This window comes from Rhodnius prolixus, unplaced genomic scaffold (assembly GCF_049639745.1).
Source record: "Rhodnius prolixus isolate KJV_2025 unplaced genomic scaffold, Rpr scaffold_4, whole genome shotgun sequence".
In the NCBI taxonomy this organism is placed as follows: Eukaryota; Metazoa; Arthropoda; class Insecta; order Hemiptera; family Reduviidae; genus Rhodnius; species Rhodnius prolixus.
This window is the reverse complement of record NW_027411614.1, coordinates 41,340,931-41,361,191: the sequence shown is the minus strand read 5'-3', so window position 1 is coordinate 41,361,191 and position 20,261 is coordinate 41,340,931. Positions and strand designations below refer to the sequence as shown.

At 31.6% G+C, this 20,261-nt stretch overlaps 3 protein-coding genes across 4 annotated transcripts; all 3 read left to right on the top strand.

The window, feature by feature from the left end:
* Nucleotides 1-5: 5 nt before the first annotated feature.
* Nucleotides 6-4,882, top strand: grsm (probable aminopeptidase NPEPL1 granny smith protein). The gene is made up of 8 exons (XM_074131090.1): nucleotides 6-144; nucleotides 222-286; nucleotides 1,698-1,862; nucleotides 1,989-2,171; nucleotides 2,254-2,505; nucleotides 3,095-3,328; nucleotides 3,944-4,246; nucleotides 4,335-4,882. The coding sequence occupies exons 3-8, from the start codon at nucleotides 1,698-1,700 to the stop codon at nucleotides 4,725-4,727; spliced, it is 1,530 nt and encodes a 509-aa protein (XP_073987191.1). The 5' UTR covers nucleotides 6-144; nucleotides 222-286; the 3' UTR covers nucleotides 4,728-4,882.
* A 2,333-nt stretch (nucleotides 4,883-7,215) lies between these two features.
* Nucleotides 7,216-8,961, top strand: LOC141456331 (longitudinals lacking protein-like). Its single transcript, XM_074132237.1, has 2 exons — nucleotides 7,216-7,545; nucleotides 8,643-8,961. The coding sequence occupies exons 1-2, from the start codon at nucleotides 7,357-7,359 to the stop codon at nucleotides 8,826-8,828; spliced, it is 375 nt and encodes a 124-aa protein (XP_073988338.1). The 5' UTR covers nucleotides 7,216-7,356; the 3' UTR covers nucleotides 8,829-8,961.
* Nucleotides 8,962-10,042: 1,081 nt separating this feature from the next.
* On the top strand, nucleotides 10,043-20,086 carry LOC141456327 (stromal membrane-associated protein 2-like). Of its 2 annotated transcripts, none has more exons than XM_074132233.1 (9): nucleotides 10,043-10,300; nucleotides 10,509-10,642; nucleotides 11,883-12,050; nucleotides 12,144-12,206; nucleotides 13,443-13,575; nucleotides 14,578-14,868; nucleotides 15,723-15,826; nucleotides 17,125-17,211; nucleotides 17,308-20,086. In XM_074132233.1, the coding sequence occupies exons 1-9, from the start codon at nucleotides 10,183-10,185 to the stop codon at nucleotides 17,404-17,406; spliced, it is 1,197 nt and encodes a 398-aa protein (XP_073988334.1). In that variant the 5' UTR covers nucleotides 10,043-10,182; the 3' UTR covers nucleotides 17,407-20,086. The 2 variants fall into 2 exon arrangements, with proteins under 2 accessions (XP_073988334.1, XP_073988333.1); XM_074132232.1 differs by having other exon boundaries at nucleotides 10,044-10,300; nucleotides 12,129-12,206.
* Nucleotides 20,087-20,261: the final 175 nt, after the last annotated feature.

Below are 20,261 nucleotides of genomic sequence, written 5' to 3'. Positions count from 1 at the left end.
TGTTTAATAAATCGGGATGTTTTAAGTAGTTTTAATATTCTTTTGAAAACTGATACAAATCGGGTAAAACATTATTTCAGTTTATTATGACATTTCTAGATTTTGCAATATTTTTAGGAATGACTTGTGTTTTATAAATTTGAGGTTGGTAACGGTTATTCTCACCCATTTTCTATTTCTCTCTGGTCCTGTTACAGATTGATTTTTTTTTTTTGTTTAAGTTGAAATTTGAGGAGTATTAACAAAAAAGCAGAGTGAATATTTCAGCATTGGGAAAGTTAATATAGTAAGTTTTAATTTATTTTAACTATTCTATTTTGAAAAAATTACAGTTTTCTTAGTTGTTCAACTGTTTTCATTTTAAAGATTTATTTCAGTAATAAATTATATAATACAAAAATAGAATATTAAGTAGGTACTATCCAGTCTTTTTTTTTAAATAAAAATAATATCAATTACTATTATAGAACATTCTACTTGAAAGTTCATATGTCTGTTCTACGATTTCTGTTCTCGTATTTGTAAGCATAGTTCTCCACTTTTTAATGACTGTTTTCTGAGTAGAAATTGTACCAATTCGCTACCATTCACCAATTCTTTACTTAATAAGTTCCGTTGTGCTTCTTGACTCTACTGAATCCTTATTTACTGGAAGAAGTAGCGGTTATTTATATATTTAAAAAAGAAAAATATTTTAGCTTATTAAACTATAATAGTTTAAAAACTTTACAAAAATATTTAATTTCTGTTTAAGCGATTAAGAGCTCATTCTAACTGTTAATATGCGCGTGTTTTTTGCTTTCACAAAATGGAATTATATTGACTATTTGGAACTGAACGCTCTTACATAACGAGGTTTAGATGATAACATCCGCCATCAACGTATATTAATTTACTTATTAAATTGTAGTTATTATATAAAACGGAACCCTACACTTATTTAATAATTTTTATTTTAAACTGCTTCTCATCTAGCAAAAGTAAACTAATTTTTCAAGGGAAGTTTCACAGTTCAATTTGAAATTTTTTTGCTCTTAATATTTTGTATTCATAAATTAAGTTTTTGGTTGCAAAAGAATAAGAGAAAAAAACAAAAAAGAATACAAGTGGAATTGAAATAATCGTATAGTAGTGTTAAATTTTATTAAAGCAGTCCGGTAGGACAGTTGTATAAGGGTTGTATAAAAAAGGCGAATATTGACAATAAGCCAATTAACAAGCCAATTTGAATAATAATTTATGTTATTTAAAACGTCTATTAAAAAGGATCCTATTCTGTAGGAATCCAATTATTGTTATTACTATTAGGAAGTGTTTTACTGAACATATAGATCGCTAGCCTAATTTGAATTAATTTATTTATTTGTTGTATTTAAGGCGCGTTTTCGTCCAAGTTATTGACGGAGCTTTTTCAGTGCACTGCATGTCTCCAGACAGTGTTCTCTCTTTATTGACAACACTGCCAATCATAGGACTGTGATCTGTAAGAAGCTCCTAGGAAAAGAAAATCTAGGGGCCAGCTCCTAGATTCGAACGCGTGAACTCCGCGTTGAAATCCAGTGTTCGCTAACAACTCAGTTGATGCATTTCCTAAGAATTATTTTAATTGCATTATAGTTAGAATGCTGTATGATTGACTTAAGCTATTCCCAGATGCTATGTCTACTTTAGCGTGTGTTCTACTTGTTCTTTGATAGATGGAGAATTCAAATGGAGGAGAGGTAAAAATAAATTTTTCTACAGACTCCGAGAGATCCGATCCACAGAAACAACCAGTAATAATAGTTGGACAGTTAACGTGTTTGAATAAAATCACTTTCGATGATGTGAGGCATAAACTAGAGCCAAGGGTCACCGAAGAGGTAGTTACACTTTATAAATTATTTTTTGTAACATTGTTTGGACGAATAATTATTATAATATTTAACCTATTGTAAAAATAGAAATAAAAATTAAATCGTAATTTTACCTATTTCTGGGTTTTAAAGGTTTTCAAGAATGCGTTGTCTACTTTGCATCCCAATACAGCTGATACTATCTCTCTGTATATCAATCTTGCTACGCTAGCTTCGTTACCAAATAAATGTTCCAGGCACAACTCTTCTGCCCGTCCTCATGCTTTAGCTGGAGTTATTAAGTCTAACTCCTCTGGAGCATCAGAGACTATTATTGTGAGTTCTCGCAGATTAGTAACTAGCAATAAGAAAAACAATTTTATATTGTAAATATATTTTTTTACTTTTCATTTCACAGGTAGTTTGTCCATTTTCTGACGTTCTGGCTTCAGCTGCTGCTATAGCTCGTTCATATCCAGCATTCAGCATGAAAACTATGGCTGGTAAAAATGCAACAGTGGAAGTTACAGTTGAATTTATACTTACTGATAAAGAGTCTTCACCTGCATTAGATTGTGTATTATTGACAACCTTATCACAGGCAGTGAGGGAAGCAGCTGCAATTGTGGATACTCCTTGTAACTTGATGAATGTTACAAATTTTATAGAAGTGAGAATATTGATTTACAAAGTTCGACTATTTTTAATTTTTTTCAAAATTATTGCTTTCAACTCGCAATAAACGTTAAAAAAAAATTTAAACTCTTTACTTTCTCTTACGCCAATTTCACTTCGATCCGAAGAGCTGACATTACCTTCAAAACCTTTCGGGGAGGAATTAAACAGCTATTGGTTAGCTTTGCTTAATTAATTCAAAGAGATGATAATTTTTTGCTTCCTTATAGCACACTGCAACTGAATAAAAATAGTGAATATTTTTATAAAGAAATACTATGGCAATTCTTCTTGGCTATATGAGTTGCCAGTGGGTATATAAATTGACTATCTTTCAATTTGACTATTCTGATTCAATCACCATTTCAGTTTTAATATAAAACAAATTTCCTCTCATTACTAAACTGAAAAGCAACAATTACGTTTAAGTCATGAATCATGGATATTAAATATATCTCTCGTAATAACTGTGTTGGGTATTATTTCCACTTAATTAAAGCTACAGAGAGAAAGTATCACTTTCTCTCTGTAGCTAAGGATATACACGATTAAGGGATTAATTCATAATAATATCCTTTGTTTAGGAAATCAGCAATGTGGTACGTGAGTTTCCAGAGTTAGAAATGACTGTAATAAGAGGCAAGGAATTAAAAGAACGTGGTATGAACGGAATTTACAGTGTTGGCAGAGCGAGTAATGTCGAACCTGCATTAGTTGTTGTAAAATATTGTCCAGCAGTAAAAACTGAATGTGCTACAGTTGCGTGGGTTGGTAAAGGAATTGTTTATGATACAGGAGGACTATCCATTAAAAGTAAGGTCAGTGTATTTTATGATTCATTTAAATAAATCCTACATTTAAGTTATTCGTTGTGCTAAGTGAATCAAAGTAATTACTTTTTGTTGTATAACAGTGGGTTATATTTTGAATGTTAGAGAGAGAGAGAGATCAAATTTTTTTAAATTTAAGGCGCCTCAAGATCTAAATTCATTAGCGCCCGCAGCTATTTTAGTGCACTATACTGCCCTCGTATAGTGTTTTCTCGTTACAGACAACATGTCCATCGCTTGACAGTGAGCTGTAAGGAGCTCCTAGAAAGTAAAAATCCTAGGGCCAGTAGTCCCAATCCGGGATTTCCTCGTGGGAATGCAGTACGCTAACCACTTAGCTAATCCTTTCCCCAACTTTTTGAGTAACAAAGCTGAATAATTTTGTTTACTCAGGTCATTCGTGCTACATAAATAATTACTTTATCACTTAACTACCTTCCTAAAGATTCAAACTCAGTGAGAACTTTTATGTGTACTTTTATTAAATCTGTCCGGTATGACTGTTAAAAAGTGCACGAAAAAGCATAACGTTGAATATATATGTTAATATACTTAAATTTATTAAAGAATATAAAGTTATAAGAAACTATTGCTAATTTACAGGTAATGATGCCAGGCATGAAACGAGATTGTGCTGGTGCGGCGGCAATCCTGGGTGCATTACGTGTTGCAGCTGAGTTATGCGTTGCCACTGAATTGTATGGAGTATTCTGCCTAGCAGAAAATTCTGTAGGACCAAACTCTACTAGACCAGATGACATAGAAACACTATACAGCGGTCGTACTGTAGAAATTAATAATACTGACGCAGAAGGTCGATTAGTTCTGGCCGATGGAGTTGTTTATGCTGCCAGAGATCTTAAAGCAGATCTCGTAATCGACATTGCTACGCTAACCGGAGCTCAGGTATGTTCATTTAAAAAATGTTTAAATATATTTAGCACCGTTTATTCAGTTAAAGAACCTTAAAATCTTGTTTACTTTTTTGTTTAAGGGAATTGCCACTGGTAAATATCACGGCGCATTACTTACCAACTGTCAAGATTGTGAAACAGAATTGTTGGGTATTTCCAGAATATCTGGAGATCTATTGTTCCCAATACCTTACAGCCCTGAATTACATTTTCCTGAATTCAATTCAGCCGTTGCAGATATGAAAAATTCAGTTGGTGATCGTGCAAATGCACAATCTAGTTGTGCCGGTTTATTTATATTAGCTCATTTAGGATTTGATTTTCCAGGTAAATGGATACATATTGATATGGCCTCTCCAGCATATTCTGGAGAACGTGCCACGGGTTATGGTGTGGCCTTGTTAACACTTTATGTTAGTAAACATAGTCAGAACGAAATGCTAAGACATCTGTACGAGTTGTCTCAAGAATAACGCTTCTGTGTAACTAATGGGGATGATAACAATAGTAATTAATAATAAAACCGTAATTTGTAAGTTTCTTTATATATTTATTGTAACAAAAAAAAAAAAATAGCCAAAACAATTGTTAATACAATAAAGATTGGTTAGATATTTAATAACAAGTATTTTGATACAAGTACTTTATTCTATCGTAATATTATTTATTTCACTAAAATGTGGTAATTTGCTTTAATAAATTATAGTTGAAAGATTTAGCTAAAGCTACTTTTTCAAGTGCAAAACTATAATTCAGGATCAGCTAAAGTCGCTATCTTAACCTTTTTAGGAAGCCAAACAAAAAAAAACAATATTTTTAAAAGGAAGATCTTAAGAATGCAAAATTTTAGATTTTCTGATACAATTGGATGAAGGCAGAAAATAAAATGTAACTTATTAAACGTAAGATACGATGGGGTCCTCTTTTGTCGTGTTCGTTTCCGACCCATAAACCTAGCGCTCTATGAAAACCTCCATTCAGTGTCATTATGCACAAAAATAAATAATAATGTTTCAATCTCTGACGACTTATTCTAATTACAATTAATTAAGGCTCTAATCACCCTTTTTTTTAACCTCGAATAGTTGAAACTAAATATTACTAATATGTAAGAAGTATGTGGGCAAAGGAGAATCACCTTAAAGTAAAGTCAAACACCTGACCTAAAATTATCTTCCAGAAAAATTATTGTACCTCAGTGATTTTGAGAAAATCATGAAAACTCGAAAAAATTATTTTATATTTTTTTTGTAGTGCCATTAATTGCGGTTGACGATTTCTCTTAAAACATAAGACCATTGAACTATATTATAAAGGAAATTTTACCACCTTCTACTTGGCAAAATGAGTAGATCTTCATAACTGCAATGAGCGACCACAGGCTTTAAGAATAACATTGAATATAGTGAAAGTGATTGTAATTTAAAGAAAATAAAGTCAGACAACTCCATAAAAAAAGAAAAAAAGACACTTCGTACTTAAGTTTCTCAAAACTTATATTTTATGAAACGTCAGTTTATAAATGTGACTCTTCAAAATACTTTCTCTCATCACCAATTATGAAAAAGTATAAATTATGACCTTAATTTCTCTTATTAGTAGGTGGCTTTTATTGTCAAAGTTTAAGTTAGGCTCGACGGTCCAGTTCTTCGTACAAAGCAGAAAAAAAACCTTTCTTGGAGAACTAGCATGAAAACAAGGTGCAGATTAACCACCAATCGTTTCTGCGTGTCATCTGAGGTCTCAATTGCAACACTATTAGAATATAAAAGGACCTTTCCCTCTCAAAATGCCTGGAAGAATAAAAAAAACCACACCGTGCAAGCTTTCTAAGCTTATCGTACTCTACCCAAAAACAACAAAAAATAATGACTATGAGCTGCTATACTGATGATAATGGTTTCATTCGGATAGTCAGGAGGTGTGTCCAGTGTAACTTGTATGCTGACTTAGGGAACTGACTCCAACTTAAGGGCAGGGATTCTCTAGGATTAGCCGTTTCCCCATGTGCCTATCAAATATATAAATGATTGATATACATATGTATGTATATTAGGTTAAGATATGTATATACATATGTATAAATGAAGTAAATAGGTTAACTAGGATGATATCTGTTTTTCCTTAATAAGTCTTATAAGCGAATCTAATGCTAATCACAATTAGGAAAAAGCCACAAGAAAACTCGCTGCATATTCACGGAGGTTTATTATGCATATATACACACACTATTGAACAATCATTTTAAAGTGTAGAATATCATATCACATTAGTTTATAATAACACATTGCCCTATAAAGTAGCAAAGTACACTTGTACATTATTAAATTTAACTTGTGCATAAACTATCTCGGTTTTATGATTAAGAAAATATTAGAATGCGTTTAATTTGTAGATTCAATTGAAATTAAATTAATAATTAAATTTGAAACAGATTTAATTCTGCTCTTCAGGAATAACTGTACTCCTGTGCCCCAATAATTTTACTTGTATTTAAAGTTGAATTTCTCTCATTATCATAGAACTGTACATCTTGTATATAACTTTTTAAAACCGAACTGTTTTGGTTTTTGCAAAAGAAATTGCTAATTTCTACTCTAATGTACAATCTATAATCAATATATGATTTTAATCAAGCTCAGTATTCATTTGAGTAATTCGTCTATCAATACCTTTTATTTTTACATGTAAACTTTATTAAATAAGTGCGAATTTATGAATTTATTTAATTCATAATACGTGTTCGTTTCATCTATGAAATTTTGTTATTGATTTTCACGAATTATTTTGCAAGAACAATTAATCAAGTAGTTATCGATATAAAAAATAATCGAAAGTAATTTAATTTTATAAATTATAAAAAACAAAATAAATTTAATCATATATTAAATTGAAGATTTTTTTAAATTAGTTATTATGATTGTATCATAAGATAAATTTATAATAGATTTGGATGTTGTTGGTTGATCCGGACGCCATATTGGTATTGTGTTGTGATCAGTTTGACTAAGCTTGTCATTGGAGTTTTCCATATCAAATAAATTTGTGATATCTTTTCTACCTCCTTTTGTGGACAATTGTTAGTTTGATAGCCAACCAAAAATGGCTGGTGATCAGCAGCAGTTTTTTCTCAAATGGAACGATTTTCAGAGTAACATGGTAACGTCTTTTAAACATCTAAGGGATGAGAAAAGTTTCACAGACGTAACACTCGCCTGCGATGGACAAACGTGTAAGGCCCATAAAATGGTTCTTTCTGCATGTTCGCCTTATTTCAAGACATTATTGGAGGTAAGTATGTCGTGATACTTGCTGGGGAAATGTCATTTATTGTAAGATTGCATCGTAATTTGTGTGTATAAAGGTCCACTTTTGAATCGTGTGCCTAAATTTTAGTCCCAGACTCACTTATTTGCATCAGATGATCTATTTATTGTTGTATACCGAATATACTTTCACAATGTAATTTAAGACTTAATTACAACTAGTGATCATTCATTGATGTTATGTACATTTTTTAAATTTCTTGCCTTATAATTTGGGTTATGAAAGTCAAACATAAAGATATGTACACAAAGTAGCGTAAATTTCATCACGATATTCAATCTCCGAATTTTCTTCTAAGCTGTAGTTTTATATTTGGATTAGACCATAAATAATATCTTTGAAAGGTAATTTACTTGCTGTTTTGGATCAGTTCTTTTTTTTCTCTCATATTTTGTTTTGCTTTATAAATGTTTACTTAGGAATTGAGTTGAATTTATTTTTGCATTTTTTTTTTTTGGGGGCAATTTATAATTTTTTTTTCATAAACAACGTTTAGCTAATGAAGTATAAGAATTTTTATCTCTATCGAGAATTTGATGTTCAATCTGGTCATGTTCTGCCTGTTAACATTTTTTACTTAAGAAAAAGACCATTTTGAAGTGCTTTTTTTTAATAAAAAAAAATTTCAAACCAGTTAATAAACGGATAATTACAATTTTTTTTCTTAATTTTGATAATCAAACATAATGTACATTCCGTTTTTTTACATTGGAACAAGTAGTAGTTGTGAATGAGATGTGACGATATAGAAAAATTATTTATGAAATTTTTAAATTACTGTACCATTGATCCGTCAAATTCGTTACCAATTTTTCCCATTTTCTATTTGTTACCAATTTGCTGTATGAATATTCATTCAGGTTACAAAGGCCAAAATAAGCTCAGATTCCCTTCCAATTTCTATGGTTTCTTAGAGTTCAACTCGCGTCCAGTGATTGCTACGGTTGGCGAACATCTTTTTCAGATTTATTATTCTTCTATATGCTTTACAATTGCAAATCAGATTAACAGTAAATATATATTTCTTATCTCAGTTTATACCTACTTTTTGAATGTTTCAGGAAAATCCTTCAAAACACCCTATCATTATACTTAAAGATGTACCCTTTCAACATTTATCAGCTATATTGGAATTCATCTATTCTGGGGAGGTGAATGTACCCCAGGACCAACTAAACGTATTTCTGAAAACAGCAGAGCGTCTGAAAGTTAAAGGGTTGACAGACCCTCAACATTCAAATAACTAGTGGTCATAAAATTTATAATTAAGGGAAAATAAATAAGAGAATAATTACGTGTATATCTTATATAATTATATGAAGGCTTTATATAGCCTGATCTTGTAAACCATAACTAATTATTAAATTTTATTTTGCAATAGTAGTTATTTAATTCTATTTACCTCATCACGTATACATTTATGTTGAAATTTTTACGTTTTGTTAAAAAAGTAAATGATAAAATTTGTTAAATATGCTTAATTAATCGTCTTAATTATTACTAGAATGCGTTTGTATATGCATTTTTTATATTACTTATAATTGCTTTTTTTTGTAGTTTTATGTATGTTGGGACTAAGAAGAAATTAAAATTAATTTATTAAAAATCGGATTATCTTTTGGATTTTGGAAATATTGCTTTTCGCTATGCCCTTTTTACCAACTTTATCTAATGAATAGACCTGGGAATTACTTTGAAATGAAAGTGTATCAAAACTGAGGGAATTTCTATGTGGTGCTTAATCTGTGAAAATGAGAAAAATGCCTAATAAAAAGTGCTTCAGAATAATAAAGAAAAATCTAGTTTGACTTTTCTCACGACTTTCCGTACACTAAACTAGCCTTAAAATAAACAGTATACTACTCCTCAGCAGAAGTGACATTACACTTTTTCTGAAATTTTTTTTTAGTCGAATTATGTGCTAATCCTCCAGAAATCTAGAACTAATTTACAAACTCTAGAATGAGTACTATTTTCAGAAAATCACCTGGAGTCATTTTCGTGGAAAACTTCAAGTATGTATGTGGTATTAAGAGTAGAGGATTTTTCTTGCAAATTTTTGGATTCGAATGAAAACCGAAATATAGAAATACTGATTTTATCCATCATCAGGTGATGGATGATTTTCACTATTAGATGTGAATTATCCATGACTCCACTGCATTTTCGCATGCTGGTGCCCAGACCATTTTCGAAAAAACCTTTTTAAATCCTAACCGGGAGATTTAAAAACTAATACACCTGGTTTAAACTTAATTTACGAAATTTTACGCACTAGGTAGAAATAAGGAGCGCAATGAAATTGTTTGGTTACAAATTTTAGATAAATAACTTTTGGTGTTCATTAAAATTAAGTTATTTTTAAATTGCAATTATGTGTTGAACAAAGAGCTACCCCTAAATTTAAAAATGTTTTAGAATTAGACGATTTTATATCGATTAAACTGTTCGATATATAACCTGCACCAGAGCTAAATCAAAGATGGCGTTGTACTTGACAGTGTGGAACGGGACTTGAAGTTTATTTTGTTACTTACCATTTAGAGATGTTATTTTAGTTTATTGTTAATAAGGCTAAAACCAACTAGACTTTAGGCTATAATGTCTTCGAAAGCAGAAAAAGACAGACAAAAACAAATCCAAGATAAATGTCAAAATCTTCTTACTCAAATGTTAAGAGACGAAGATAACAAGTACTGTGTGGATTGCGATGCAAAAGGTACGATCAGTTATTAAAAATTTGTAATAATCAAATACTATGTGCCTACATGGGTTAAATAATTTAAGTTTCAGTAAAGAGAATTTGTAACTAGGTTGGTTGTCGATAAAAATGAATTAAATGTAGCCATCTGTTCGAATTTAAATGATGAAAATTTTGCAAAACAGAACAGGTCTGTCAAAGATTGTTAAATAATAAACATTTACAGGACCACGGTGGGCGTCATGGAATCTTGGGATATTTCTTTGTATCAGATGTGCAGGTATTCACAGGAATTTAGGGGTCCATATATCAAAAGTGAAGTCCGTTAATTTAGATTCATGGACACCTTCTCAAGTTGTGGTGAGTAAGAAATTATAGAAATTTTTCCTTATAGCAGTTGAAGCCTTTTTAATTATATCCCTGTAATGCTGAATTATTTGTCTTAAACGCTTCGTTTGGTAAAGGTAGCGCAGAATGGATTGGCAATATTGTGTGGTCTTTTTCAGCCTAAAAACTGGGCTTTTTTTTTATTTTATATTAATTTTTGACGTATTCGATAAAACCGTGAAAGGTAAACAAAAAGAAATCAGGAAATTTTCCCGTGGTAGAACACAATTTTCTTCAACTAGGGATTCTAGCAATGCCATTCAACCTTGTTAATGTTCTTAAAAATGGCAGGTGCATGTGTTATACTGACATCTGTGTGAGGCAAATGGCTATAAGTTAAAAAAAAATTGTTGCTATCATTTTCGAAAAAATCACAAAAATCAGTCGTGAAGTCGCTACTTGAACTTATTACAGCTTACGGATTTAAATTTTCCAGAAACTTACGTGAATATTTTTACACGAATTTGTGCTGGATTAAGTAGCTTCCCACGCGGAGGTCCCGGGTTCGAAACCAGCTGCTGACCCTTAGCTTTTCACTTCCTAGGAGCTTCTTGCAGCTCACTGTCCGGTGATGGATTGTCTGTAACGAAAGAACACTGTCCGGAGGCCGGCAGTGCTCTGAAAAAAGCTCCGGGCGCCAATAACCTTAGATGTTGACGCGCTTAAATCATTAAAAAAAAAAATTAGGTAGTTTATTGTACTAACACTAAATTAACTAAACACTAAAAGTAAATTTTCGAAAAAATAGCTAAAAACTAATAAAGTTATTTTTTGTTTTATAGCTAGAGAGTTTGCTTCTCAAACTTACATGTACACATACTAATAAAAAAAAAAAAATCACTACAGGAGACCTAAAAATTTGTATATCTGGTGAAACTCCAAATCGAAAATCTGACATGATTGCAATTCTTCCACTTACTAAGTGTAATTGAGCGTAACATTCTTTGGTTCTCTTGCTTTAAACTTTGGCATTTCTATTTTGTGAGGCACCGAGACAAATAGTGGAAATTTATTTTGATTTAATTGGGATTACCTACTTTTAGATAGGGTGGAGCAGTTAGTATGAATGTGTTCAAAAGTTAAAAAAAAACAAGACAAATATATAAGTATTTTCTTGAAAATACCTTGTGAAAAATAAATTTGTATTATACTCTTAAAATATTTTCCTGTTAAAACTGTATATAACTTCATTATTTCTGCTCTATTTTTGTAGAGCCTACAACAAATGGGTAATTCGAGAGCTCGCGCTGTTTACGAAGCCAATCTCCCTGAGACTTTTAGACGTCCACAAACTGACTCGGCGTTGGAGTCATTTATTAGGGCAAAATATGAGTCTAAAAAGTACATAGCACAAGAATGGGTACCTTCCCCTTTGCCACAGGTATTGTAATACTTTCTTTGTAGCAAAGTATGAAACATATTTGATTTTTATCCCTGAACTGTATCAATTTAATTGCAGGTAAATTGGGACAAGGAATTAGACGAAGAAAGCGAGAGAGCGAGACGTAAGAAGAGAGAAAGCAAAGGAGTATCTAGTGTGAGTAATTTTTCAAGCAGTTAATTTTCTTAGTAGAGTGTGTACTGGAAAAAGTCTAAAAAAATGTTTGCGTTATGATCTTTGATAATATAGTAGCTTCAGATAGTTAACCAGCGTTACATACAAAGACAGCTGTTGGTTAATTAGGTCCCCTTAGCCATTTGTTGTTAGACGCGGTACTTCTACTTTTAATACCTCCGCTTAGATGAAGATAATGAGCCCCTCAGTCTGTTGTAAATGTAAGTATATCCGTGGTTACATTTGCTGGGAATCGCACTTCTAACCTGGTAAGATCAGGATTCAAGATCAGCCTGAGAGAGTTTCAACGGACTGAAACTCACATCCACCGTCCCTTCCGAGATACCACTGGTTGTATTTGCCCAATTTTTCGACTTTTAAACAAAGTTTTTTTTTCAGCATGTAAGGTCACTAGCGCAGTCTTTTCTTGTACGCTGCCAGCCATAATAGTAACTATAATTAATAATAAATAATAATAATAAATATAAATAGAAATAGGGAAGGGATTAGCTATGCAGTTAGCATATTTGATTCCCACGCGGAGGTCTCAGCTGCTAGCCCTTAGGTTTTCTCTTCCTAGGAGCTTCTTACAGCTCACTGTCCGGTTATGGAAAGGGTTGTCTATAACGAGAGAACATATCTGGAGGCCGGCAGTGCACTGAAAGAGCTCCGGGCACCAATAACCTCAGATGTTGACGCGCCTTAAATCATAAAAAAATATTATTTTTTTAATGGGAGTTTCCTCAAAGCTGAGGTTTTCCTCAATCGAAATTTTCTCTAAGATATTCCTTCCATCTCTCTCTGTCCCCCGCATCCTGCTCTCGCAAACTATTTCCTTATAGGCTATAGTTTAGCAAGTCCCTCCAAGTTAGCTTGGGTCCCCCTCTTTTCCTTCTGCCCTCCACTAACCATTCCAACATTCTCCTCGCTATTTGTTCCCTCTCCATCCTCACCACATATCCAATCAATTTCAGTCTCCTCTCCTCTATACACATTAAGCGTAACCTCTCACCCCCATTATTTCCCTACTTCTTCGTTCCTTCTTTCCAGTCCAGAAATCCCTGATGATCTCCTTCAAAAATAAATAATACCCTAAAAGTAGATTTAACAAACTGTACGCTAATGACCGAGGCAGTCGATGCATCAGGGGGGGACTAACTATATTATTATTACTATAAATACATAACAAAAAATTAATGTAACATTTTTTTTATCTAGATACAAGTACCTGTAAGAAAAAAAATTGATAACATTATACCCCAGCCTTTAGCTAAACCTACAAGTTCAACTCCGAAGAGTTCTAATAGGCATTCGAATTCTGCGTTACAAGCCCCTGCACTCCTCTCATTAGGTGTGTACATATTTTAAGATTTTCTTCATCTTTTGTGTTATTTTAAGTGTAACTGCTTTAAAAACTGGTATTACCAGTTTAATAAGAGAAATTTTAATAAGTGAAACGAGTGAAAAATACTTTTCTTGCATCGTTGAAAAATGGGCTCTTTATCGTATGTTATCGTAAATAATTGATTCAAAGTAAAGTGAATTAATTTCGCTGCAATGCGAAATTTGTTTCTTAAGTTTTACATTTTCTTAAGTTCAAGTTAATCAAATATTCTATAACCTAGATTCACCCTTCAGTAGGTTGCCTTTATTTTACATTAAGAGCGTTTTTAAGTTAATAAAACGATTGCTGAAAATTTAATATGAACCCATGAGGAAAGTGTTTCCACACCTTTGTCTAGACAACTAGTTGACCTTTCAAATAAGCTTGTGTAGGTAAAGCTCAAACATAGCTTATTTCTTATTCTGTTAGTCTAGATATATCTCAAAACAAGTGCTAAGTGTAACGAGATCGTCATTTACGGTAATAACAGATATAAAGATAATCATGTCAGTAGATCGGGAGTGAGAGAGAAATAGAAAATGAGTGAGAGGAGAAATTGGTAAAGCGTTGTGGTGAGAATGTGTATGTCATGAAAGTAGATAAATAACGCAAAAAAATAAGACAGCAATCTTTATCTCTGAATACCTCGCAGTTTATTGCGAAATTATTCCAGCAAGAATCAAGTACTTGTGTGTGAGAGAAAAAAAACACATTAAAGTTGTAGTTCATAAACTAAAGAAGCAGCCCATGAGGTTGAATAGTTTCATCTGAAAGCAAAACGACCAATTTAATTTCTAAGATTTAGATTCACATAGTTTATTGTAAACATAAGTAACTTAAAGTACATAAGTAATTTAAATCAGTAATTAGCTTCTTAATAAGCAATAATTTGTTTATTATTCACAAAAATTTGGTAATACTACTCTTAAATATTTATATACATCCATAAGTTCTTATAATTTTTTATAGACACTCCGACTAACGATGATGCCGCGACAGGAGAGGATCTATTCACTTCGTTTTTGTCTGCGGATGATACTAACAACACCAGCGGAATTCAAAATTCTGCAACTACTTCAGCAACTGTTTCTGCCCGTTCCTCGCCAGTAGTTTCATCTACTAAACGGAGCGAAGAGGAAGAAAACTTTTTCAATCAGACCAGTTTACCCTCTTCGGGATCTGCTGGCGGCAAATTGGACAAAGATTCAATCCTAGCTTTATATTCAAAAGGCCCACCACCGCAAACATCGTTTGCTCAAGGTACTTTTATATTTTTGGTAATTCTGCTCACTACCCAAGGAAGTGTTGGAAGGAAAAAGTTTTAATTGTAAATAAAAATTTATGTTATAATTGTAAAAGGGATCCATAGTTACGTCAATTGATTAATCTGAGTTTGCCAGATCAATATTGCATCCATGGTGAGGTGTTGAAGTTGAGTTTTGGCGTGATTTACCTTCCAGTTATCCACGACAGATTTGGAAATAAAGATTTGCTATGTGTGCTCAGCATTAAGCTCTCTTGTACACAGCATTAATTTTGTTCGAATTTACCAAAAGAAGCAATATCTGAATTTTTCTAATACCAGAATCTTCCTACACATCTTTGTTCCTCAATAAGCCTCTTTGTGGTGTTAGACAGTGTTAAATCTGCGAGTTTTGGTTTGAATTGGTTTTAAAATTGAATTTATTATTTCTTCTCAAAGAAATATCCCTATCTGAAAGGAAATCCAAAATTGATTAAGTATAAAGGTCAAACAAATAAGTAACTTATGTTTTAAATAAATATTTGTGTAGTATAAGTATAAATACATATAAATATATTAACACTATATTAAGTTTTTATATTATTATTTATATTATATAAAATACATAATGTATAAATATATAATATATATAATGTATATGTATTTATTAATTTTGATTAACGAAAAATGTTTAATTGATGTATTAACTCCATTTTTCATATATTGATCCTAGTTTAGTATTCTTATCTCCATTTTCACGATTGTGACTTTCCTGCTTTAAATAAGTTTTTATATAAAAATGCACTTGGTGCAGCCATTTTTTAAAATAAAGCACAGAGTTAAAGAACCAAAAAACTTTTTATTGTTACAGCAGGCATATATCAGTCGCAGCCTCAGATGACAGCGTATCCTGTTCAACAGCCACAGCTATATCAAGGATTCAATGGTGTGACTCAACCACCAGTACAAACACAGGTAGATTTTATTCATCTTTATACTTATTGATAATAATTGGTTATCTCAGTAAGAAAGCCAAAAATTTCTGCGTTTTATGAAATAAATCAAATATCTGTCAAAATACATTAATCGTTTAAATAAATGTAGTCAGTGTATCATCAGACATCTGCATTTCACGTGATTTCTATTACGTGAGATAAAACTATGGATTATCCTTCTAATATCTTCATTATTTTTATCATAAGTAACCATTTGCTCGTAAATGTGAGTCAGAGAGGGCAATAGTTTGGGACGTCCTTAAAAATATAAAGAAGGAGTTATATTTTTATTTAAAATTTGCAGTTGCCTGACCTGTGATAACCCTCTGACCTCATTTTGTTTTATTTGCGTTGTACAGCAACTTGAAGCTTAGAACAATTAGCAAATCGCATCGCATGTTGCTACATAGTCGAAAAGCGGATATTCTGGAATAATCACTTATTTTGTTGGCCAATTACAATGAAATCAATTTTACTTTTTGCTACTCTTCATAAGTAGAAAGTAAAGCAGTCGAGCAGATTTTTCACTTTTCACAGGATTCATCCGTTTTCATGTGCCGAGTATCCAAAATGTGTGTTTCACAAAGTATTGTTTGTATGTGTACATCCAACGTACTTATATCAAAACGAAAAATTGCAGAAAGTTCAGATTTGATATTTTTACTTAGGTGGCAATAAGTTTTTGATCAAAATCTTTCAACCGAAAGTGTGTAGATACCACTTTGTATATAAGTAATATGTACATAAATCTATAAGGCACCACCGTATCAAACGGTTAGTGGCGTGGACTGCAAACTTAGGTAGTTTTGTTTCGATTCTCGGTCAACATCTGAACGAAGTTGGACGTATATCCTGCTAGAAAGAGTAAGCATTACTTTACGTAGATTTAACTGCGAACATTTTTCTTTGAAAGATTAATTTTTAATTAAACGATCTTTTCTTTCGGGGGTTTTTATGGGATAGTGGGATTAGGCTTCCTATCAAAATTTGAAGTCGTGTTTAAAATGTGGTCAGGTCTGCAGTGCTAGATAATATCTTTGATTTTATCCTGTAAAAATAATTCTTTTAATTGTGTTTATTCATTTAATAATAAGTTTTGTAAGGCTTTCTACGTAATAAAGGTGTTCTTTTTTTTAGAATTTGATTGACCAAAAAATTAGTTCAATAATCGATGGTCTTTTCTTTACTTTGACCGATTCGCCCTTATTATTTTTGAAGTTTATAAGTAAATAATCGTACAACATATCTTCACTAAAAAATTAATTATTTTTATCTTAGGCCAACGTTTATCCCCAACAAATTCCTGTAATAAACCCAGCATCAAATCCATTTTACTCAATGTCAGCCTCTTTGCAACATAATAAGGTAGGTTTTATCTTTCTCTTTTTCATCTTTATTTGAATTTTAAATTTCAATTAAATAAATTTGAATTATTTTTAATTAATCGATGTGTTTAATCAGTTGGCCGAACAGATGGCAACCCTCAATATGGGCACACAGCGTGCTTCGTCCAATCCATCACTTCCCGGTCATACATTGGCAAACAATTTATGGCAATGATTCCTTTTATTTAGGTGTAAACAAATCCAAAGATATGTTCCGAAATGGAAACATTTAATATACAATTCTTAGTGCAATTTATGTTAAAAATTGAAAGAAAAGAAATAGATGGTTATAAAAAAACTTTCATTCTTAAATTATTACATACTTTACTAAATTTTTATGTAGATATGAAGTAAACAAAGGAAATAATGTTCAAGTCATTTGTAACTTGAAATGTTTAAGAGTATTGGGAATGTGAAGATACTTTTTCAATTTTTGTTTTGTTTTTTTTTGAAGGATTTACCATGATTTTTTTGAAGGCCTATTTAAAAAGAAGAAATAAAAATTAAGTACTGAACGGCGGCCTACAACTTGGTATCTTTTTTAAAGGATGAATGTTTAATAAAAAGTGGTGTTCATTGAAGTATACATTATTACAGATTTCTCTTTTTCTTTATAAGAATTGCAACCATTATAAAATGAATTAATATACAATTGTTTGCATGGAAATATACATTCCATACTTGAATTAGAGAAAAAAAACTAATTACAAAAATCAGTCCAAAACACTGTATTAATTGTTTATATTTACATGTATTAAATGTGCAATTTTTTTCCTTTCTTTTTAAAAATCATTTCATACTACCAAAATGTTTATTAAACTAATAAATGGTATTTTCCAAGAACGCCTTATACAATAATTTAAAGAAAATTAAAATTAATCCAAAAAATACATACTTTTTTTAAGTCTTACGTGTAATTTTATTTAGAAAAATGTTTATGAGTTCTAAGTTATATTATAAAGTGCGTGCCAAAAACATTATACAGTCCGAAGGAGTAAACTTCAAGCCTCTGTAACTTTCGCAGTTTACTTAAATTGGCCTTAGTAATAAAAGTGAATTGCATTGGGGAGAAAATGAGTACAATGAAGGTAAAAATAAATAATGGTTATGTCACCATAGTCAACGATACATTCCTTTACCTGATGGTGCAATAGATTGAATGAGGAGTGGCATATCTCCCGTAGGCTTGATGAAGATGCTAGCTAAGTTCTTAGCGGATGAGGGAAATGTATTGAGCGCAGACAATCATATGCTATGATGTTCTCTTACGTTGGCTGAAGGCAGAACCATTTACCTTTTCTTTTAATGGAAGGGTGTAACAAATTCGTACAATTTGGGGTAGAGAATTGCCCTGGTAGAAGATGGCATAAGCATTATCGTTCTAAATGGGAACCAACTTGGTCTTCAAAGTCAACGTTGTGCCAGCAAAGAATCTTACCGCGGATAAAGATCAGAGGTGGTTGTAAACCCTAATGGCACTTCCGAACCCATAACAGCTGGTGTTAACTTGAGCAGAGAACTCAAAATTGCGACTTTCATTTTTTCCTTGCTCTAGTGGAGTCTAGCAATGTGTCGTGACAAACCTCAGGCATGGCAAGACTAATTGAAATAACAAACGACGCTATACTCTGTAAACTGTTCGCATTGACATCCTTTAAACCGTTTATCCTATCCACCTTAAAGATTAGTCATTTCGGATATGACAATGTGAATATTTTCCATTGAATGTCTATTTTCAGTATAACTATGCCTTCTTCAGAACAAACTTTTATCTTGGAATCGCAGTTTCAGTCCTATGACGCACGATTGGTTGGATTGAGATACTTGCTTACTGACATTCATTCCCGCTAAACAGTTCATTAATTGCTTGCATCGTAGTCTTCAAGCATCATGTGATTTGCCGGACATTCAATGCTCTATTCCCATATGATTTTTTTTTATGGCAATAAAAGTTATACGTTTGCCAATAGAACATTATAGCATAAACTTCTTCTTTAATCGGGGTGGAGGGAGGCGGTTTAGTGCGGATCCCCAGTTCGAATCCAAGTTTGCCTACAGAAATAACTTTTCACTGGAATGAACATAAACTGAAAATCTTAGCCTATAATTTATTTTTTACGGGAAGTGCAATATTTAAATTTTTGGCACTTAGTATTTTTTGTGGCACTTTTATATTTCATTTAATATTCAATTTAGTTTTAATAAAAAAAAGTACATCAAAGAATGCTCTCCCAATAACGAAATCTTTTCACAAGCAACTGTTAATATTAAAATCTTAAGTACTTCATACATAAACATAATATTACTTAAGTTTATGTATTTGATATGTAAGCGAATAAATATTTTCTTGTTTTAGTACTGCAGCATTTTTGGTTCTTGTTTAATTGAAGAAAAGAAAGCTTTAGTAAGTTGTAATGTTTATTTATTTATTTTTTACACCCGAATGTACATACGTCTTTTTAAGTGGTAAATATAACTGGTTCGGGCAAATAAACTACCTTGACTAAAAACAATTTTACACATTTTTTTTTTATCCTAATCTTGAATAATAAGAGAAGTTTACAATTATAATAAATTGGCTAGTATCAAAAAGCGTCATTTATTGGTATATTTTTTTTTTTAATTGTTAATTAAAAAAAAAAATCCTTTAAAAGAAGTGATTCGGAAAACAATATTCCTTTTTTTTCTTATGAAGCATCCATGTACAAATTTTATTTGTTTTAATTAATGTTACTTTAGCAACCAAAAGTTGTACTATTATTGTATGATTTATATTGACATTACCACTCCTTCAAATTTATAAAATATTATACTTGTTATTCAAGAATTTATCAAATTAAATTATGTTGCATAAATCTGCTCGTTTTAATTATCCATTTGTATTGAATTTATTACTTTTAACACAAAAATATAGTTCATAAATTAATAGAAGCTTACGTTACACTTAAAATTGAAACGAATCGCATATTACCGTGGCTGAAGTAGTTCATGTACAATAAATATTTTATGATGTACAACCTATTAATTTGC